The sequence below is a fragment of the Chlorocebus sabaeus genome, chromosome 3 (genome assembly GCF_047675955.1).
Source record: "Chlorocebus sabaeus isolate Y175 chromosome 3, mChlSab1.0.hap1, whole genome shotgun sequence".
Taxonomy (NCBI): domain Eukaryota; kingdom Metazoa; phylum Chordata; class Mammalia; order Primates; family Cercopithecidae; genus Chlorocebus; species Chlorocebus sabaeus.
In genome coordinates, this window is record NC_132906.1 from 19,560,518 (window position 1) to 19,583,766 (window position 23,249).

General features: G+C 42.5%; 2 protein-coding genes, 1 long non-coding RNA gene and 1 pseudogene across 6 annotated transcripts in view; 1 reads left to right on the forward strand and 3 right to left on the reverse strand.

Moving 5' to 3' along the window:
* Positions 1–5,128: 5,128 nt before the first annotated feature.
* Positions 5,129–18,390, reverse strand: LOC140710886 (uncharacterized). The gene is made up of 3 exons (XR_012092030.1): positions 18,242–18,390; positions 6,452–6,703; positions 5,129–6,263 (listed from the first exon to the last, which is right to left on the reverse strand). It is a non-coding gene; the product is annotated as an uncharacterized lncRNA (long non-coding RNA).
* Positions 8,957–13,077, reverse strand: LOC140710885 (eukaryotic translation initiation factor 3 subunit E pseudogene; annotated as a pseudogene).
* Positions 13,175–18,248, reverse strand: LOC103214330 (kelch repeat and BTB domain-containing protein 6). Its single transcript, XM_007960222.3, has one exon. It carries the CDS (start codon positions 18,049–18,051, stop codon positions 16,027–16,029), a length of 2,025 nt encoding a protein of 674 aa, XP_007958413.2. The 5' UTR covers positions 18,052–18,248; the 3' UTR covers positions 13,175–16,026.
* A 105-nt stretch (positions 18,391–18,495) lies between the features above and the next one.
* LOC140710878 (uncharacterized) overlaps positions 18,496–23,249 on the forward strand; it is a 152,070-nt gene continuing 147,316 nt past the window's right edge. For 2 of the 4 annotated variants that reach the window (XM_073013707.1, XM_073013716.1), the window contains exon 1: positions 18,496–18,597. The gene's annotated coding sequence lies outside the window, so the exon portion shown is untranslated. The remainder of the gene's footprint in view (positions 18,598–23,249) is intronic. The other 2 variants (XM_073013721.1, XM_073013725.1) reach the window with 2 other exon arrangements.

Here is a 23,249-nt window from a genome sequence, read left to right on the forward strand (position 1 = left end):
CTCAATTAAAAAAAAAAAAAATTGCACTCTATTACTGATTCCAAGAAGCTATTTTCTCTTATTTCGTCTCTGACTTTTAAAAAACACAAAAAAGTCTTCATTTAAAAATTACCACTTGACAAATTATTTATTTTTATTGTGGTAAAATATAAATAACATAAAATTTATCATTTTTAAGAAAATTTGTATTTATTCATTTATTTAGTTGTCTTAGAAATGGGGGTCTTGCTATGTTGCCTAGACTGAACTCGAACTCCCAGGCTCAAGCAATCCTCTCACCTTAGCCTCACGAGTAGCTGGGACCACACTGCACACAACAATAAAATTGACCGTTTTAAATTGGCCCTTAAAATTGAGTGGCATTAATTATATTTACAGTGATATACAACAATCACTACTATTTCCAAAACATCTTTGTTACCACAAACAGAAGATCTGTAACCATTTGAGGAGTAACTTTCCATTCCTCCCTATCCCCAGCCCCTGAAAACCTCTAATCTACTTTGTATCTATGAATTTGCCTATTCTAGATATTCATGTAATTCATAACAATATTCATATGACTCCATTTCATACAAGTGGAATCATACAATATTTATCCTTTTGTGTCTGGCTTATTTCACCCAGCATGATGATTACAAGTGTTCTGCAGTGGGCAGGGCTAAGCAAACCTACCCCCAAAGTCTGAGAAAGCTGAGAGGCCAAGGAGGCTGATATAACCAGCTCCTCAGAGAAGCCACAGTCTCTAAGGGCAGCAAGACAAGATGGCGGATCCGTGTGCCATTACTCACCAGACACAGGGCTTATGGTAGGGAAAGGGTATAGATGACTCAGAAGGGATGCAAAAGACAATTACTTACCGGTGGAATTTATAGTAAGTATAATAACATCAAGGTTATTGACCTAATAGTAGGATTTATGGTAAGTACATGCTCTTACACAAGGAACAGTAGATAAAATAGAAATCTTAGAGGCATTCCAGGAATTGGGTTTAATCAGAAGTCCAGATGGTGCATTAGCATTCAAGATGGAATTGCTTTAGCCCCCACAACAAAGGTCACCCGTTTTAGCATGTATCAGTACCTTATTTCTTTTTATAGCTGAATAATAGTCCATTGTGAACATATACCATGTTTTCTTTTTATTTATTTATTTATTTATTTATTGAGACAGAGTCTTACTCTGTCACCCAGGCTGGAGTGCAGTGAGTGGCACGATCTTGGCTCACTGCAACTTCCACCTCCCGGGTTCAAGTGATCCTCCTACCTCAGCCTCCTGAGTAGCTGGGACTACAGGCATGTGCCACTATGCCCTGCTAATTTTTGTATTTTTCTGTTAGAGACAAGGTTTCACCATGTTGGGCAGGCTGGTCTCAAACTCCTAACGTCACGTGATCTGACTGCCTCGGCCTTCCAAAGTGCTGGGATTACTGCACCCAGCCCCATAAACACCACATTTTCTTTAGTTGTTACCATTTGATGGACACGGGGTTGTTTCCGTCTTTTGGCTATTGTGGTTTGCTGAAATGGGCATTGGAGTACTAGTATCTGAGTCCCTGTTTTCAATTATTTTGGGCATCTACTTAGGAGTGGAGTTGCCATATTAACATATGGTAATATTATGTTTAGCTTTTATACAATCTGCCAAACTGTTTGCCACTGCAGCTGCACTGTTTTACATTCCCCCCAACAACGTATGGGGGTTCTAATTCCTCACCAACACATGCTTTTTTCCTTTTATTATTATTACTGTGATCTTAGTAGGTACAAAGTGGTATTTCACTGTGGTTTTGATTTGTATTTCCTTAATGACTAATGATGAGTCGGGCATCTTTTCATGTGTTTCTTGGCCATTTGTATATCTTCTTTGGAGAAATAGGCTATTAAATGAGTGTCCAATGTTATTTTTTCCACCTTCATTCTTCTTTATTTATTTATTTATTTATTTATTTTTGAGACGGAGTCTTGCTCAATCACCCAGACTGGAGTTCAGTGGCATGATCTTGGCTCACTGCAACCTCTGCCTCCAGGGTTCAAGCGATTCTCCTGCCTCTGCCTCCTGAGTAGCTGGGATTACAGACACGCATCACCATGCCCAGCTGATTTTTTTGTATTTTTAGTAGAAACGGGGTTTCACCGTGTTGGCCAGGCTGGTCTCAAACTCCTGACCTTGAGTGATCCACCTGCCTTGGCCTCCTAAAGTGTTGGGATTACAGGCGTGAGCCACTGTGCCTGGCCTGCACCTTCATTCTCTCTCTCTTTTTTTTCTTTTCTTTTCTTTCTTTCTTTTTTTGAGATGGGGTTTCGCTCTTGTTGCCCAGGCTGGAGTGCAGTGGCTTGATCCTGGCTCACTGCAACCTCCATCTCTTGGATTTAAGCGACTCTCCTGCCTCAGCCTCCCAAGTAGCTGGGATTACATGAAAGTGCCACCACCCCCAGCTAATTTTTTGTATTTGGTAGAGACGGGGTTTCACCATGTTGGTCAGGCTGGTCTTGAACTCCTGACCTCAGGTGATCCACCCGCCTCAGCCTTGCAAAGTGCTGGGATTACAGGGATGAGCTGCCGTGCCTGGCCCACCTTCCTTCTTTCGCATGTGAGCATGCAGTTATCCCAGCCACCATCTGCTGAGGAGACTATTTTTCCCCACTGAATGCACTGGCGCTCTTACCAAAATCAACTGGCCACAGATCTATGGGTTTATTTGTGGACTAACAGTTCTAGTTTATTGGTCTACATGACACCTCTTATGACAGTAAGAGGTTATGCCAGTACCACAATATCTGGATTACTATAGTTTTGTAATGAGTTTTAATATCAGGAAATGTGAGATTTTGTCTTTCATGAAGACTGGGCAACAAGAATATGCGGTGATCAGGGAAAACCAGAATGTATTTCGTCTGTCTGAAAGTTTTATTTTGGCCAGGTGCGGTGGCTCACGCCTGTAATCCCAGCACTTTGGGAGGCTGAGGTGGGCGGATCACGAGGTCAGGAGTTCGAGACCAGCCTGACCAACACTGTGAAATCCTGTCTCTACTAAAAATACAAAAAAAATTAGCCGGGCGTGGTGGCGTGTGCCTGTAATCCCAGATACTCAGGAGGTCGAGGCAGGAGAACTGCTTGAACCCGAGAGTCGGAGGTTGCAGTAAGCTGAGACTGTGTCACTGCACTCCAGCCTGGACAACAGAGCGAGACTTCATCTCAAAAAATAAAAAAGAAAAAAGAAAAGAAAGTTTTATTTTATTTATTGCTGGGGCTGGAGTGCAGTGGTACAATCTTGGCTCACTGCAACCTCTGCCTCCTGAGTTCAAGTGATTCTTGTGCCTCAGCCTCCCCAGTAGCTGGGATTACAGCATGAGCCACCATGCTCTAGTAATTTTTGTATTTTTAGTAGAGACAGATTTCACTATGTTGGCCAGGCTGGTCTTGAACTCCTGACCTCAAGTGATCTACCCACCTCAGCCTCCCAAAGTGCTGGGATTACAGGCATGAGCCACCACGCCTGGCCAAAAGTTGTATTTTGTAACTGTAAATTAATACATCGGCATTATGGCTTTTATATTTTTGATTCTTGATGGTTTGGCTTATATGATTCGGTACTTGAATCCAACCACATCAAGGTGTAGTAGCAACTGGATATCCAAACTTCTAAAGAAGAGAACTAGACCTGGGATACAGTGGCTGTCTGACAGGTAATCCTCCAGGATCTGTGGGCTGGACACCTGATCCTCCTCTGGCAAACCTTCCATTTCCTTGGACCATTTTCAATCTCTAACAGTGAGCAGATATCTAGATTTAGCTGTCTCAAAGGTTTGACTTCTGACCTAGTGTTGTGTGGCATTCAGTGCTTATTTAAAAGAATAAAAAGAAATGGAATTTTCCAGAAGACTAAAATGAAGTTCTTACAAATACACAACTCAAAAAAACCAGGGGTTCTGACTTTGAAATCCGAAATCTTGATACCACTCTTTATACTGCCCCTTCTGATCTTTCACTTTGTCCTCTTGAGGGTGCTCCCAGTGCATATTCTTGAAGATGGCTGATGTATTGAAGTGGATACTAGTTTTATAATGCCAAAACTGTCCAGCAAGTAAGCCAATTGCAATATAACTTCTTTTAGATAAGGTTATGTGACTGTTCACTGGTGAATATTGAATCTGGGTTGTGCCTGATTTTCTTTTTTTTTGAGATGGAGTCTTACTCTGTCACCCAGGCTTGAGTGCAGTGGCACGATCTCAGCTTACTGCAACCTCTGCCTCCCGGGTTTAAGCTATTCTCCTGCCTCAACCACCCGAGTAGTTGGGACTACAGGCACCTGCTGCCACATCTGGCTAATTTTTATATTTTTAGTAGAGATGGGGTTTCACCATATTGACCAGGCTGGTCTTGATCTCCTGACCTTGTGATCTGCCCGCCTCGGCCTCTCAAAGTGCTGGGATTACAGGCGTGAACCACTGCACCCAGCCCGCCTGACTTTCTTTAATATGTATGACCCAAACCTACAGAAAAGAAAATTCCCCGTAGGGTATCTACCATTACAAAATAAACTCTGCCTTTTAAAAACTATATACATTATTAATGGATGGGCTCAGATAAGCCCTGTTAATTGAACTAATGATGAATGTTCTATGATAACCTAACCTAATTTAATAAAACCCTTCCAGCCAAGCATGGTGGCCCACACCTGTAGTCCCAGCTTGCGAGGCTGAGGGAGGAGGATCGCTTGAGTCCAGGAGTTCTGGGCGGTAGTGCGCTATGCTGATTGGGTGTCTGCACTAAGTTAGGCATCAATATGGTGATCTTGCAAGAGCAGGAGACCACCACGTTGCCCAAGGTGGAGTGAACTGGCCCAGTACGGAAATGGAGCAAGTCAAACCTCCCATGCTGATCATAGTGGAATCACACCTGTGAATAGCCACTGCACTCCAGCCTCGGCAACACGAGACCCCGTCTCCTAAAAAAAAAATTTAAAACAATTAGGCTCAGCATGAGAGCTCATACATGTGATCCCAGTACTTCAGGAAGCTGAGACAGTAGTTTGAGACCAGCCTGGGCAACATAATGAGACCCCGTCTCTACCAAAAAAAAAAAAAAAACCCAACCAAGTTAGCTGGCTATGGTGGGCTGCACCTGTAGTTCCAGCTATTTGGGAGGCTGAGGTGAGAGGATCCCCTGAGTCCAGGAGTTCAAGCCTGCAGTGAGCTACGATTGTGCCACTGCACTCCAGCCTGGGCAACAGAGTGAGACTCTGTCTCTAAAAAAATTGTTTTAATTAATTAAAAAAAAATTCTAAAAATTCTTCTTAGTTCCTGCCCCTAAAATGTGAGTGAAGGGATGGGGGTGGGCAAGTACCTGATTTGGGGTCTTATTCAGAGCAAGTCTCAATTTTAGAAAACTATTACCATTTTGCTAATTTAACACAAACTTTAAGCAATAGGCAACTAGGAGAAAAAGAGGAAATGTTTAGGCTGTAACAGAGCTTTTTAGAGTTTGTTTTGCACCAATTACCTTTCAAAACTCCTTTAACAACTTGGACAGAAAACTTGACTAAATTCATGAGTGCTTGTGGAAAGTTGGAGAAACTTGCAGGAAACAATGTGTTGGGAGTGGAGGTGTGTGTCACATGGCTTTGTTTTTCCCCCTAGCTTTTATTGGTTTAAACAGATTTGGGTTTCCATTCTAATTCCCCACTATGTTTATAAAAGAGAAAAACATACAGTGTGAGAGAAATGTGATTTATAATAACATCATTATTCCATGATTAAAAACACTGTGTGTGTTTGGTTGTCTGGTAGAATATGCGCATCAGAAACAACCTGTAGTTCTGGAAGCCTCTGGGTTGCTATAACAACCAGACAAAACAGTTTAATAATAGCTCTACTGCAAAGCTGGAAAATTGACAAAAAGATGAGGCTATAAATGCAGGTGTTTGTCATATAAATGTGAACAAGTACCAAATACATTTTTTTTTTTTATTTCTTCAACAAATATTCACTGAGTGCCAATGCCGCACCTGTTCCTATTGCTAGGAACTTTGAAAAAGATAAATATGGTCCATGCATTGATGGCATATACATTCTTCTTTTTTGGTGACAACAGGTGCATACCATATGCCTGGCTAATTTTGGGATTTTTAGTAGATACAGGGTTTTGCCACGTTGTCCAGGCTGGTCTCGAACTCCTGGACTCAAGCCATCCAATGCCTTGGCCTCCCAAAGTGCTGGGATTTACAGGCATGAACCACCGCGCCCAGCCTCATATATATTCTAATGGAGGAGACATAATAATAAAGAATAAACAGATCGATAAACTGAATGCTTGCAGCATGAGAAGAGCCCTACCGTAAAGCAAGCAATGGGATCATGATACCAAACAAGCACTAACTAGTGTAAAATATGGAGAAGAGTCCAGTCATATCATATAAACAAAATCTTGTCTTCACCATGACTCATACCTGTAATCCCAGCATTTTGGGAGGTAGAGGCAGGTGGACCACCTGAGGTCAGGAGTTGGAGACCAGCCTGGCTATGATGGGAAACGCTATCTCTACTAAAAATACAAAAATTTGCCGGCGTGGTGGTGTCTGTAATCCCAGCAACTTGGAAGGCTGAGGCAGGAGAATCACTTGAACCCAGGAGGCGGAGGTTGCAGTGAGCTGAGGTCGCGACACTGTACTCCATCCTAGGCAACAACAGCAAAACTCCGTCTGAAAAAAAAAAAAAGTGTCTTTAAGTTTTTAATTTTAAGTTAAAAACTTTTAAGTGTAAATTAAAACTTTCAAGTTTAAACTAAACTGAACTGGGACTACAGGTGCGCACCACACACCTGGCTAATTTTTGTATTTTTAGTTGAGACAGGGTTTTGCCATGTTGGTCAGGCTGGTCTCGAACTCCTGACCTCAAGTGATCCACCTGCCTCAGTCTCCCAAAGTGCTGGGATTACAGGCGTGAGCCACCACACCTGGCCCTACATTTTGTTTTCTGAGAAAGGGTCTCTCTCTGTCACCCAGGCTGGAGTGCAGTGGCATGATCACGGCTCTCACTGCAGCCTTGACCTTCTAGGCTTAAGTGATCCTCCCACCTCAGCCTCCCAAGTAGCTGCGACCACAGGCACATGCCACCATACCTGGTTAATTTTCCTATTTTTTGTAAAGGCAGGGTTTTACCAAGTTGCCCAGGTTGGTCTCAAACTCCTGGGCTCAAACCATTCACCCGCCTCGGCCTCCCAAACTGCTGGGATTATAGGCATGAGCCACTGCACCCAGCACCTTTAAGTTTATGGGAGATTAGTAGAAATGAAATATAGAATGGAATCACATACTTGACAGAATTATCCAAAATGTTTTCTGAAAGTTGTTTTGAAGCTTTCACAAACCGAAAAAAAACGGCACTCTATGTATATATTGAGTAAAGCACAATTTACCTGAAATTAGTACAAGAAATGGGCAAGAAACTAAGTTTTGAATAAACTATTTTGGCTAATGGTCTGAACTTCAACAAAGGGGGAAATAAGTAGAGTACATTCACACAGCACTGCAAAGATGATTCAGGCACAGAAAATGCTGGAATGTTGCTAGATAGTCTAGTTAGCTCTAAGAAATTTCCAGTTTTTGGCCAGGCGTGGTGGCTCACACCTGTAATCCCAGCACTTTGGGAGGCCAAGGCAGGCAGATTATGAGGTCAGGAGTTCCAGACCAGGCTGGCTAACATAGTGAAACACCATCTCTACTAAAAATACAAAAATTAGCTGGGCATGGTGGCATGCACCTGTAGTCCCAGCTACTCGGGAGGCTGAGGCAGGAGAATCACTTGAACCCAGGAGGTGGAGGGTGTGGTGAGCTGAGATCACACTACTGCACTCCAGCCTGGGCAACAGAGTGAGACTCCACCTCAAAAAAAAAACACAAATAAATAAATAAAAATAAATAAATAAAAAATAATAAAAATAGCCTTTCTCCCCTATCCTACAAGGAGCAACGGCTGAATTCTAACTAGATACATGTCGATCCAGAATAGAGATTACCTCTCCCAGGCATCCCTGCAGCTAGATGTGGCCATGTCGTTAAGACCTGGCCAATTTCATGTGACCCGAAGCAATATGCACAATTTCCCTTACAGGGAGAGTCATGCCCTCCCCTTCCCTTTCTTTCTTGATGGCTGGAATGTGGACATGAGGATGAACCACCTTGGACCGTGTGGGTCAGGGCAGCACCCTAAGTAAGGATAGTAGAACAGGAAGACAGAAATGCCTGGGTCTCAGATGACTTTGTAGATTAGGATCCACATAATAGACTGGACTTTTATATAAGGAACTTGTTTAAAGAACTAGGGAGTCTCAGCCTGGGCAACATAGATCTCTACTAAAAAAAAAAAAAAAAATTAAGGCTGGGCATGGTGGCTCATGCCTGTAATCCCAGCACTTTGGGAGGCTGAGGTGGGCGGATCACCTGAGGTCATGAGTTCGAGACCAGCCTGACCAACACGGAGAAACCCTGTCTCTACTAAAAATACAAAAGTAGTCGGGTGTGGTGGTGCATGCCTGTAATCCCAGCTACTTAGAAGGCTGAGAGAGCAGAATCGCTTGAACCGGGGAATGGAGATTGCGGTGAGCCGAGATGGCGCCATTGCACTCCAGCCTGGGCCACGAGAGCGAAACTCCGTCTCAAAAAAAAAAAAAAAAATTAACCGAGCATGGTGGTGCATGCCCGTGGGCCAGCTACACGGAAGGCTGAGTTGGAAGGATCACTTGGGCCCAGGCGATCGAGGCTGCAGTGAGCTATGATCATGCCACTGTACTTCGGCCTGGGTGACAGAGAGAGACTCTGTATCTAAAAAAAGAAAAAAGAAAAGAATTATAGGGTCTCTATTACATACGACCAACCTATGTGCTAACTAATGCATAAAGTAAGAGAAAACACTGTCCCAAGATACAGTCTCTGTATTCTATATACATATATATATATACACACACACATATATTTCTCTGTATATAGAGAAAGCCCTGTAAACATTGAGACTCTGGATTAGGCTGTGTTTGAAGCGAGTGCCATTGCCAGATTTTCTCATTATGATAGGCAAAAAGATCCTATTTTGTTTTCTTAAGATTATCTAAATTAAGGTTCTGTTGCTTATAATTGAGATTCCTGACTCCTCTCCTTTAAGGCATATTCATTTTAGAAGAATATTTTGGCCCCACTTACATAAATCTGATTTGGCTAGTTTTCCAAGAATTAAGGATTAGTTTTCCCCAAAAGAATATTCCTGATTGAGACATAGCAGTTCCAAGCAGCAATTTTAGCTTTGGAGGTAAGAAGGTAAAAGCTTGACTCTATTGGAGAAAGGTGGCTCCATACTGACTAGGGTTTTTTGTTGTTGTTGTTTTTTATGAGACAGGGTCTTGCTCTGAAACCCAAGCTGGAGTGCAGTAGCATGATCACAGCTCACTGTAGCCTTGACCTCTAGGATTCAAGCAATCCTCCCACTGCAGCCTTCCAAGTAGGCATGTGCAACCACATTCAGCGAATTTTTTCCAAATGAATCATAGCCAGTTTACTCCAGTTCTTCAAAATTTATACTCAATATGTTGTTTCTAAAATGTACATCACCCTTTATATAATAGTTCTTTCTTTTCTTTCTTTCTTTCGAGTCTTGTTCTTGTCACCCAAGCTGGAGTGCAATGGCGTGATTTCAGCTAACTGCAACCTCTGCCTCCTGGATTCAAGTGATTCTCCTGCTTCAGCCTCCCGAGTAGCTGGGATTACAGGTGCCCGCCACCACGCTTAGCTAATTTTTGCATTTTTAGTAGAGATGGGTTTTCACCATGTTGGCTGGGCTGGTCTCAAACTCCTGACCTCAGGTGATTCACTCACCTTGGCCTCCCAAAGTGCTAGGATTACAGGTGTGAGCCACCGCATCCAGCCTATAGTTTTCTCATCTTCTCTTTACAGTTCTTCAGTAGAAGCCAGAATCTTGAGTTGCCCAGTTAGGAGCCTGTGACCTGCTATTCTGATTAAGTTTCTTTTCAATATTCATGGCCAACATTTGACTTCTAAAAGAAAAGCTTTTGGTCTTTTCAATCACTTGCTGATAGGGTAAGACTGCACTGTTATCCATGACCTAATTTAGAATCAATCTTGGCATCCAGTCTTACATGTCTAATCAAATTTACAGTCTACCTTTCAGCTTCTTCTGGAGTCATGTTTAGTTTGTCTGCCAACATGTTAATGCCGATATACTGGTAGCTGTGATAGAAAGTCTCAGATATGAAGAGATGGGCATTATCAGTGAAATCCTCAAGACAGGCCACCAATAAGTCATTCACAAACACTGATTCACATTCCCTCAGCTTTATCTGAGCCCCATCAAAGTCAAAGTTAACACATAAGCATTCAATAAATTCTGTAATTGGGTCTTTATATGTTTAAGACTCCTGTTGAATAACTTCGACTAGATCTTTCAGCACCTGCTGAAGTTTTTGAGCATCCTTCTTTGTTATAACTGCTGTGGTCAAATAGTGAGGAACGTGTGGACGCACTGTCTGAATTGCATTAAGATACTGTGGTTGGCAAAGGAAGAGATTAATAATATTATTGTGACCTTTGGGGTGACTGAAGAAAACAGAGACCAGTGAAAGAGCCATGTTCTCTGCTGAAGAGACTTGAGTGGAGAATTCACAGAATTATTATCTATCTGTTGCTGGAACCTTCAATGCACTTGCAAGTGAAGCATAACACAGCTAATCTGTAAATTAAGAATTCACCAACACTCTAAAAAAATAAAGATATTCTGCTGCTCCTGAGTAATTCCCACATTCATGTTGGAATTTTGCCTATCTGTAGAGCTAATCTAAATGTTCCTGCCTAAAGCCAAGCTGGTCTGCCAGGTAGTCAAACAGTATCCTACCATCCCTGGTTGGTTGCATTTGCCTTGTAGTTTCTGGATCTTCAAATATCTTCACAATTGATTCTGCTTCTGCCTAAGAAATGCTTTAAGTTTAGTATAGGGAAAGCTGGCCTCTGAAATCTTAATGCAGACTTGGGATGCCGCCGTGGAAGACCTTACATGGTTAAAAGAGACCAGCCTGGCTGACATGGTAAAACACTGTCTCTACGAAAAACACAAAAATTAGCTGGGTGTAGTGGCAGGTGCCTACAATCCCAGCTATTCAGGAGGCTGAAGCAGGACAATTGCTTGAACCCGGGAGGCGGAGGGTGCAGTGAGCTGAGATTGCACCACTGAGTTCCAGCCTCGGAGACAGAGCAAGACTCTGTCTCAATAAAAATAAAAATAAAAAAATGATAAAGCCTTAGTTGGAACAAGGCTGGGCATGGTGGCTTAAACATGTAATCCCAGCACTTTGGGAGGCTGAGGTGGGAGAATAAAACTTGAGGCCAGGAGTGTATTATTTCAACAAAAAATTTTTAAAAATTAGCTGGTAATGGTGGTGTGCGCCTGTAGTCCTAGTTACTCAGGAGGCTAAGGTGGGAGGATGGCTTGAGTCCAGGAGTTCAAGTTTACAGTGAGCTATGATTGTGCCACTGCACTCCAGCCTAGGCAAAATAATGAGACTCTAATATGGTTTGTCTGTGTCCCCACCCAAATCTCGAATTGTAGCTCCCATAATTCCCACATGTCACAGGAGGGACCCGGTGGGAGGTAATTGAATCATAAGGGTGGGTCTATTCTGTGTTGTTCTCCTGACAGTGAATAAGTCTCATCAAATCTGATGGTTTTATATAGGGAGCTCCCCTGCACATGCTCTCTCTTGCCTGCCACCATGTAAGGTGTGACTTTTTTTTTTTTTGAGATGGAGTCTCACTGTGTTGCCCAGGCTGGAGTGCAGTGGCACCATCTCAGCTCATTGCAACCTCTGTCTCCTGGGTTCAAGTGATTCTCCTGCCTCAGCCTCCAGAGTAGCTGGGACTATAGGTGCCTGTCATCAAGCCCAGCTAATTTTTGTATTTTTTAGTAGAGATGGGGTTTTGCCATGTTGGTCAGGCTGGTCTCAAACTCCTGCTCTCACGTGATCCTGTCCACCTTGGCCTCCCAAAGTGCTGGGATTACAGGTATGAGCCACCTTGCTTGGCCTTTTGCCTTCCACCATGATTGTGAGGCCTCCTCAGCCACATGGAACTGTGAGTCCATTAAACCTCCTTTTCCTTATAAATTACCCGGTCTCGGGTATGTCTTTATTAGCAGCATGAGAACAGATTAATACAGACCCTGTCTCTATTTAAAAACAAATCAGGTTATTTAGAATAATAAAAGGGGTGTTGAAATTTTTAAGCAGGTATGGCAAAAGAGATCCTATTACCAGTGCTCTTACCTTGGGTCTGATGAGCTTCAGAAATGGGAAACATCTTTGAAATTATAAATTATGTCCCTTTTGCTTGGGAATGGATCAAAAGCTTTCCTCAGATTCTCAACAAGATATAAAAATTAAAAAATAAATCCCTGCTCAATTAAAAATGATGAAAAAGAGCTATTACTACTTAATTTCAATCTTTAATCCATATTTAGGCAAGTTAGTGGCTAAATTTGTTTCTACTATTTTATCCTTTCGAAAACCCTAATACTACTTATCATCTGCATTTAAATGAATTTACAATAATTTGGGTTCTCAGCTTTTCAGACTACAGGGACATAAATACAAAAGATAATGTCATTCTAAATCTTACAGATGGTAGCCTGACAAATGACATTATATTACGCGTTTGCTAAAATGTGTGGATTAATTGGAAAACTAGACAATTATGTTGTCATGAAGGGATTTCAGCACTGCTAGTTGTATCATTCACTGCAGTGATCCCCAACCTTTTTGGCACCAGGGACCAGTTTCCACGACTAGGGGTATGGGGATAGTTTCAGGATGAAACCGTTCCACCTCAGATCATCAGGCATTAATTAGATTCTCATTAGGAACATGTAACATAGATCCCTTGCACATGCAGTTCACAATAGAGTTTACGCTCCTATGAGAATCTAATGCCACTGCTGATCTAATAGGAGGCAGAGCTAATGCTCGCTTGCCTGCAGCTCACTGTGTGAGCCCAGTTCCTAACAAGCCACAGACCGGTACAGGTCTGCAGCCTGGGAGCTGGGGACCCCTGATTAACTGCACACACAAAAGTTTTATACATTTAGTGGAATCACTGAAGTAAGAATTCAGGAAGCATAAGTTCTGGTACCAGTTTTATTTATAATTAACCACATACAAATCACTTTTCTACAAAATAATGGTTAACATCTATTCCTTAATTCACAGAAATATCACAAAACCAAAATCCTTCCCACGATATACTACTATTTAGTCTAAGCTTTAATTCAAAGGTTGAGAATGACGAATTGGAGAATGTCTTTCGTACATAAATTGCTTTCCTTAATTCTGCAGATGGGTAATCTGTTTGAGATTAGCACTGTCATGTTTCAACCTTAGAGAACAAAAAGCTGTCAACAAGATAATGGTAAAGAAAATGCTAGCCAAAAAATAACACTATTGAGAAACAGGTGCATATTAAGTGCAATACTTATAACATCTCTGATGTCAAATGACCAAAATTTAGCCTTAGGGCACTAAAGCACATTTGCCCTTTTGAAGCACATAGCAGTACGGCACATTTTATTTCACTAAAAGTGATGTTAAACATGAATGTCTTGTTGACTATTTAAAGAGCCAGTCAAATGGCTAAAAAAAACTATTGTTTTTTGTTATAACTCTTTTTGTGTCTCCCTCTTCCATTCTCATCTTAGGATATTTCACTCAAAAATTTAGTTACCCACCCCAAACACATTTCTCTCCCTTCTGCCAGGGTGTAACAAATATTAACATTCTGTCACTAGAAAATAAACACTGAAGAGGAATTAGCATGTTAATGAACAAAGATTAAGGAAGGTAATACTAACAGAATAAAGGAAAATGTAGACCGTAAGCATCTGGTCATTTATCATGTACATGTATCATGTCAAGCATTATATATTAAATCTTCAAGAGGTAAGTACTTTTGTTTTAGTGTGTTTAACAATGTCAGTTTCGTGGGATGTAGTCTCTGTTCCTGGACTTTCTCTTACATTATGGTAACAGAAAAACAAAGACTGGAGCACGGTTTACAGAGAAATACAAAACACATACAAACATCATAATAAAATAGCCATTTATATCACTATTAGAGAAATATTTTAGAGAAAACATACTTTCACCAGTGGCCTCAAATGCCATCATCCACTTATGTTCTTTAACTATCAACTTTGTTTTTTTAAGAGATGGGATCTTGCTCTGTTGACAAAGCTGGAGTGCAGAGACATGATCATAGCTGCAACCCCGAACTCCCAGACTCAAGTGATCCTACATTCAAGTGATCCTCCCAAACAGCTGGGACTACAGACTTGGGCCACCATTCCCAGACATATTTTTTATTTTTGTAGAGATGGGGTTTTGCTATGTTGCCCAGGCTGCTCTCAAACTCCTGGGCTGAAGCAATCCTCCCATCTCAGCCCCCTGAGTTGCTAGGATTCCAGGCATGAGCCACTACACCCAGCAACTGTCAACTTGTAATACAAAAATACCTTCAAGCTGATAATCAAGAACATTTAGTGACTTTAAAAAGCTGACAGAGTATTTCCATGCTACACAAAACAGTTCTATACACAGCTTTATAGTTTTAAAGTTCTTTGCTGGCACTTGACTTTATAGTTAACACAATGACTACTGATATCAACGAAATTCTGTTTTTAGCTTATATATATTTTCAAAATCAGTATTACCTCACAAAACAGTAAAGAAATATCACTTCTGCTGAAGAATCCTCTAAGATGAACACCAAAACTGTGCAGCTAAAACATATTGAGAATCACATACATTTTTAAGGCAATAGATAAAAATTTATACAATCCAGTGAAATTTATACATGTCCAGCGAAAAAAGGATTATTCCTCTGATTAAATGAAGCATGTATCAGGTTTAGATCAACAATACAAATCTACAAAGCAAGTTACTTCTTTTTTAAAGTTTTTTGATGATTTGGTGGCACAACCAGAATATAATTTTTCAGATGAAAATTGGTCGCTTTGCAAATCTACATCCTAAATTCCAAAATTAAAACGAAACTTCTTTTCAAACAGCAGAATCCTGGTTTGTTGTTTTTACTGTCAATGAGCTTATAGCTATTCTCTGTATTATTATAAATGAAATCACCATTCAGTCACCCTAACACACATACACTTTTTTTTTGACACAGAGTCTTGCTCTGTCACCCAGGCTGGAGTGCAGTGGCCCAATCTCAGTTCTCTGTAGCCTCTGACTCCCGGGTTCCAGCAATTCTCCTGCCTTGGCCTCCTGGGTAGCTGGGATTACAGGTACACGCCACCAGGCCCAGCTAATTTTTGTATATTTAGTAGAGATGGGGTTTCACCATGTTGGCCAGGCTGGTCTTGAACTCCTGACCTCAGGTGATCCACCCGCCTCGGCCTCCCAAAGTGCTAGGATTACAGACGTGAGCCACCGCGCCCGGCCTGCATTTTTTTCTTCATAGAAGAAAACAAAAGTAAAATTTCCCAAATTATATTTAACTTATAACACATTTTGCAAAGACCCCTCCGGTTAACCATTTTGGAAATCTACCTTGTTCCGAAGAAAAAGATAAGCTTTCAAAACACTATCTAGCAATTCCTAATCATTTTTCTATTATAAATATTAAAATTCAAAAGTTACTGCCACAGTGCTTGTGGCAGTAAACAGAATGTAAAATTTATCAAAAGACTAAATTAGTGTCATGAAACATAAACATACTAAATAATCAAATAAATACTGGACCCTTAGCACAGAAAATTATTAAAAGGTTGATCTGAGTGTTAAAATTTGTAATATTAAATTACCTTCGTATTTCAAATATTACTTTTTCTAAACCAAACCAGCAGCTAATCAACTTTTCCTTTCCTTTAGGAACAAAAAGGATATTTAAGATATTTTCCAAAACAGTAAAAACAACTTAGTGTTTCAATTCAGTTACAACAAACCCTGCTGATCCTGTGCATTTCACTGAGGCGCTACACGCACCCAAAAATCATCATCAGAAAGAGAACTTGAACTTCCTGACTCAGAGTCTGGCTCACTGAATCCACCTAAGTCCCATTCGGTGCTAGACTCACTTGGTATTTCTTCTTCTTCAGTGAGAAAACTCTGACCAGGTTCAAGGCAGGAAGGATAAACACGAGCAGAGAGGCAAAAAAAGTTAGAATCAAACTGCAAGAGGCCTAATGTGGTACCTATATTAATCCATTGGTCTCCCCTAATATCATATTCATACACAGTCACCCGGTTCTTTTTCCATTGTGGGGTGCGAGAGGTGATGAGCAACAATTTTTGGCCATGCTTGATAATCCGGTAGTTGTTGGTCTCTGAGACCAAGGGTATATTATTCATTTGCCTCCATTCTGCCCTAACTGGGTTGTAGACCTTCATGACTGGGATGTCACAGATACAATAGATCTCCTCATTGAAGACGCACGCTTCCTGAAAGTCATTGCGCTTCAGAGAAACGCACTTCAACCACATATTATGGCTAGGATCATAACAGAACATGCGCTTACTGTTGAGAGCATAGAGATAGTCCCGAATTACCATTAGGTCAAAGGATAAAAAAGAATGGGGCAGTGGAGCCACCAATGCCCACTGGTTTCTCTTAACATTGTAGCATTCCACTTCCTTCAATTTAACTCCAGTAATAGGGTCTCGCCCCCCCAAAATGTAGATGTAGCCATTGAGATATGCCACATCCATGCCCTCACGACACAGCAAGCGATCTGCAAGTTGCTGCCAACTGTTCTGAGCTGGTTTATACACCCAGAGGTCTGTCCTGGGCTGGGCAGCTAGATAGATGTCGTGGTCAGGAGAGATACAGACAGCTAAGGTGGTGACAGTCCTAGTGTGAGCCAGACAGGTCAAAGGTGACGGCACTTTGTAAAGGTCCCCCGAGTATGGATCACAGCAGAGAAAGGGATCTCTGGGGTGTCCAAAGAAGATCACCATCTCCTTGGCACACATACCCAGTCTCTGGGGTGGATTTTCTGCTGCAGATACAAGAGAGTTGCTGCTGCTGCTGCTGCTGCTGCTGTTTGGCACTGGCACCAGAGACTTGTACAACAGGTCACCATAGCGCATCTGCAAGGCCCCTTCAATAACGTCCAGGCAGTACTTCTTCACGATGGGCTTGGTCAGCAGCCCTTCTAAGTAGTCCTGATCTTCTTCAGTGAAGTGCATCCAGCGCACGCACTTGAAGACTTCTGCAGCACTGGGACCCCGCTCCTTGGGAGCAGCCTCCAGCCACTGCACTGCCACGTGGCACACTGTCTGCTCACTCTCCACGTCCAGACTATCCAAGCGCAGGACAGCCAGCAGCTGGGCCAGGGTCAGATCTGCTAGAGTCTCCTCCCGAATTGAACCCATGTGGCTGAGCTGCTTGAAGTTCTGAGCTATATAGGACTGGGCCTGGGATCGCAGCTTGCGATGGCCAAAGGCGTCTGCAAACTTGAGGATGGCGGTGCAGTTGGTCAGGTCAAGACGTCGGGCTAAGAAGGAGGCACAGGCTTCCCGCACATACTCCAGTTGCAGCATGTCGGAGGCCGCGTACAGGCGCTCCACGTTGGCCTCACTGAGAGACACACGACCCGTGTAGCAGTAGTCGACCAACACCTCGAAGGACTCGGCGTCCACATCGTGCATGGTCACGCTGGTCTGCTGGCTCTCGTACATGCCACCTGTGAACATGCTCTTGAAGTAGGGACACGCGGCGGCCAGCACATTGCGGTTGCAGGGGAAGAGGCGACCCGTGCCAGGCCCACTGCCAGGCGTCACCACCTCGATGGTCACATCACACAGCTGCCGCGCATCGTAGAAGGACTTGAGCTGTGCCAGCAGGGCTGCTGAATGGGCCGTGTCCTTTAATTCCTCTGGACCCGTGAAAAAGGCCGAAACTGTGGGTTTGTGAATCTTCTTGGGCCGCTTCCCACCACGGGGACTGGCGAGGCGGCGAGAGCGCGGGGCGTCTTCCCGGGACTGCATGGTGGAGATGGCGACGGGCACTGATGGCGAGAAAGGCTGCAGGACCCGGCTCTGGCTCCTCCTCAACCTTTCCTCGCTGACGCTAAGATAGCAGCGTCTCCCAAGAGACCGCAGCACGAGCCCATTTACTGAATTCAGCCCTACCCTGCGGAGCCACCTCCCTTTATCGTTTAGACAGTAGCTGACTCACCCTCTCTCACTCCCGCGTCCTTTCTCCGCGTCTGCTCGCCTTCACAGGACCCGCTGGCTTGGAGCCGTAGACGCCGCTACTGCCGCGTGGGCGACAATACTAGGCGCCCAAGAGAACTACCGCTCCCAGGTTGCCTTTCGCGCCCCGAGGGCTACTGGGGCTCTCGGACTCCCAGGCCGATACCAAGGGAAAGAATCCGCTTTGCATGTTGGGAGTAGTACTTTGTGTAATATCGCGATCTTTCTCTGGTGTTCCTTGTTTTTTAACTGACGACACTCGAGAGCGCCAGTTTTCCTAGATTCGATTTTGTGGTTTGGAACTTTGGTTTTGGAATCCACAGTAGTCGCCTCGTTCTAGTATGTATTATTCGACTTGTCTCTCTGAATTGTTTCTTCTTTTGTAAAATGTGAACAGTAGTATTTCATAGGATTGTGTGAAGATTAAATGAGTTGGTTATAGGACGCTGTTAATATGTGTTGGTTTGTAGAATAATTACTCAGTTCTTAGAATATAAAGGTTCGACAAGTTTTCTTCCAGCCTTTATATATATAGAAAAAAAGGAAGCATCACTAATTTGAAATTATGAGCCTGTAGGAAAACAAAAAACAACCCCCGAAAACAGAAAACCTTGCAAATTGCAGCAGAAATCCCTTTTTAGAGGTGTGTGTGTGTGTGTGTGTGTAAATTAGATTTTATTTTTAGGTTTACAGACCAATTGAGCAGCAGGGACAGGGAACTTCCATATATCTCTCCCCACTTCACAGTTCCCTTATTATTATTAACACCTTGTATTAGTGTAGGCATCCAGTAGAAGTGAATTTTTTTTTTTTTTTTTTAACTCACTATGCCTCTCCCTGATACCAAAAATTAACTCAGGGTTTGTAGGATTGGTTGGAATTAGATCCCTGGTTTTTTCACAATTGCCTGTCCTTACTTGCCATGACTAAAAGGAAACCACCTCCAATCACCTTACTTTGAGACTTTCCTTCCATATCTGCATTTCAAAATCCGAAGTCCTCTCTAGCCACTTTTCCCACTTGGTCTCTCCAATATTCAGTACCCCTTTCCCTTTTTTACACAAAAGAAGAGACATGCTTTAGGGGGTCCTCACCCCAAAACACAAGGGAAGCCAGAGGCCTGGTTGGTAATTTAGCATCCTTTTAGACCCAGCGGCTCAAGCATTTCTCCCCTTGCTTGTATGAAGTTGCTGCTTCATCGGAACTGACTCTATTTTTAGTCATTCACTCAACCTTTACTTACCCCATGTAGTTCAGACATTAGAAGTCACTGAGAACACCACACACGTTTCCACTTCGAACTCACCTCCTGTGAAACCCTGCCACTGTCTTCCTCTCACATCACTGTCCACTGTAGTCAAAACAATCAGGCCTCTCTTCTTCCCATTCCCTCTGAAGGACAACCTTGTGACTGTATCACCGTCACACAGTCATTCACATTTCCTCACTCTGACATCACCAGAACTCCTCTCAGAGACCTTGATATCACCTTCTTTGTGGATGGTTCTTACTTCAGGAGTACAAATGGGGAATTTTAAGGAGGATACACTATTGCAGATTTTCAGCAGCCTATTCAGTTGAAATCTCCACCTAAGTTAACGTGGCCCAAATCATTGAATTCTTAAGCACTCACCCAAACTTGCATGTTAGCACAAGATAAGGGAACTAACATTTATACAGACAGCCAGTTTACTTTTGGAATTGTACGTAATTTTGGTATGCTATGAAAAGAAAGAGGTTTATGACAACTGAGGAGTACCGATCAGAACCCAACTCACTAACCTATTTACATCTTTTTTTTTTTTTTTTTTTTTTTTGAGATGGAGTCTCGCTCTTGTTGCCCAGGCTGGAGTGCAGTGGCTCGATCTTGGCTCACTGCAACCTCTGCCTCCCGGATTCAAGCAATTCTCCTGCCTCAGCCTCCTGAGTAACTGGGATTACAGGTGCCCACCAACATGCCCGGCTAATTTTTTTTTTTTTTTGTACTTCTGGTTGAGATGGGGTTTCGCCATGTTGGCCAGGCTGGTCTCAAACTCCTGACTTCAGGTAATCCACCCGCCTCGGCCTCCCAAAGTGCTGGGATTACAAGCGTGAGCCACCGCACCCGGCCCTCCTATGTAAGTCTTTACAGCTATCCAGAAATTAGCTGTTCTCAAAAATCAAAGCTCACACTAGTGGCTAGACTAATAAAGCTAAAGGAAACTTAACTGGCTGAAAATATGCTAAGGTTTCTGCTTCCCAAGAAGACATCCCCTGAATCACATGTATACTTCTCCTTGCTCAACCTACTCTAAAGATAGAAACTCTTAAGAAACTTAAGATATAACAGCTGCTAGCACCTGAGGCTGAGAAAGCAAAAAAGCAACAAGCTGGATGTTTTATCTACTCAGATGGGCTTTGGAGACACCTAGACAACTGTTTGATTTCTCTTGGTCCCTCACCCAAAACTTACTCTGCAGCCTCCATGAGGCTACACATTATGGCAAAGAAAATCTTAAGGATCTCCACAAATATTGTTCGAGATGCCCTAATACTGAGCCGTTAACTTCAACTTGCCCCGTCTGCCAGAAACACAATCCTAGTCAACATGTAAAGTGGGACAAGGATGAGAGTCAACTCTCTCTAGTCCTTGTTTTCATTGGAAAATATATAAACTCGCAAAGTCTCATGGGTACAAAAATGTCCTAACCATAGTTGGTATGTTTTCAGCATGGTTAAAAGCTTTTCTCTGTAAACAAGCTACCATCACCACTGAAGTTAAGCTGAGACCAGAAAGAATTTTCCCCTCTTAGGGATCTCTTTTTTTTTTTTTTTTAATAACAGTGGAGGAAGGTTATTCAGGATCTTCAACAAGTACTTCCAATGTTACAAAAACTGCAGTCTTCTTACCAGTCCTCTGGAAAAATGAAACAAGCAGGCCAATGGTACTCTTATATTCAAACTAGCCAAACTCCTTAAGGAACTCAACCTGCCCAGAGTCTCATGCCTTATGGCCCTTGACTCTTCTATTATCCCCAATTTCTCAGCATGTACTAAATGAAACTTAATTCCAAACATGATTAATGAGTCTCTTGAAATCTCCAAACTAAATGACTCCACTTTCTCAGGATCAAGTGTAGGAAAAAATGTGGGAGTACTTTTATCTCTAATATTAACCATTTTCTGTTCCACCACTTCCCAGCTAGCCTTACAAACTGCATTCAGTTCCACACAAAGACTCTGCTCTCCTGAGGGATCCACCCAGTTGTTAATCCCAGTAATTGTTAATAATTACTATACCTCAGACCCCACCTGTTTCCCCATAGGATACTACTTTTCATGCCTTCCCCAAGGGCATTTGGACTGATTGTCTGGGACTTCAAAATATTTAAAGCAGCTATCCCACCTGTCAACGGTGTGTCCCTCTGGAATTACCTCCAAATTGAGGCAACTACAGGGAATTGGGGAAAACCTCCTAGGGATAGCAATGATTCTCTTTTCATGTGCACCATGAGAGCCCCTAACACCCACTATGGCATTAATACAGTTAAAAAGGGTAGTTCAAAAAAAAAAAAAAAAAAAAGGTAGTTCAAGCCTCTCCTTAACCTTTGTAGAAGAAGAAAATTTTACCACTTTGGCCCTAGAAGCACAGAAAGTAAGTTTAAACGCACAGGCCCAAGTTGTTAGGCCAATCCTACTACTTTCAACTTCCTTCTAACTAGACAGGGAGGTATTGGTGCCATAGCCAAAATCTCTTGTTGCAATTCAATAAACACAACAGGACAAGTGAATGCTTAGTTACTAAACTCAAGGAAAAGGCTAGTTGGCTTTCTAAGGTAGATTCAAATAGCCTGAGACATGTTCTACTGAGCAAGATTTAGAAATAGAAGATCCTGGTTTTGAGCTGTATTACAAACATTACTAATTGACATAGTTTGGATATTTGTCCTCGCCCAAATCTCATGTCGAAGTGTGATCCTGAGTGTTGGAGGTGGGGCCTGGTGGGAGGTGTTTGGATCATGGGGGTGGATCCCTCATGAATGACTTGTGCTGTCTGTCCCCGTAGTGTTGTGAGCTCTCGCTTTGAATCCCCATAAGATCTGATTGTTTAAAAATATGTGGTACCTCCCCCACCCATTCTGTCTCTCTCTCTCTCTCTCTCTCCCTCTCTCTCTCTCTTGCTTCCGCTTTCACCACGTAACATGCCTGCTTCCCCTTCGTCTTCCACCACGATTGTAAGCTTCCTGAGGCTTCCCTAGACTGAGCAGGTACCAGTACCATGCTTCCTGTAAAGCCTGAAGAACCATGAGCCAATTAAACCTCTTTTCTTTATATATTACCCAGTCTTCGGTATTTCTTTATAGCAATGAAAGAATGGCCTAATACACTAATAATTTTCCTGTTTGTAGTCTTATACCTTGCAGTTGGGCAGTACATCATGCCTAGTCTTAAATGCTACTACACAGTCGTTTGTCCTCACAAATTATTATTCAACAATGTATCATGATCTGGTAGACGAAAGGGTAACTCTGCTTCCAACTGACTTCCCAGACAGAATTTCAATCTGAACTGACAATTTTACCCATGGAGATCAAGATCTTGGAGTTAAGAAATTCCACAACGTTTTGTTTTCCTAAATCTCCTTACTCTTTTGTGCTCTGGGAAGTGGCTTACACAATGAACCATCCTTCCCATATGACGTAGATTACTTTCTGTCTACTTTTTCTCATGCCTACTGTAAGACTCACTCACTGATGACCTCCCTACCTTGTTTACCTGTGAAAAGGCCAAACACAGCCTTTTCATTTTTGCCTGAACCTGCTGGCAAGACCAGACAAGAGTCTCCCACTTCCTGTCATTTATCTTGTGAATCATTAGCTGAAATTAGAGCTATTAGTCTACCACATGCCCCCCTCAATCCCAAACTAGCTAGACAGAGAGATAAACATTTTCTGTGCAGATGACTGAGATGTCCCTGTTTACAAAAACAATCCCAACTAAAAATCATTCCA

Coding starts and splice junctions, on each gene's coding strand:
- LOC103214330 (XM_007960222.3), bottom strand. CDS start 18,051: ATGCAGTCCCGGGAAGACGCCCCGCGCTCTCGCCGCCTCGCCAGTCCC.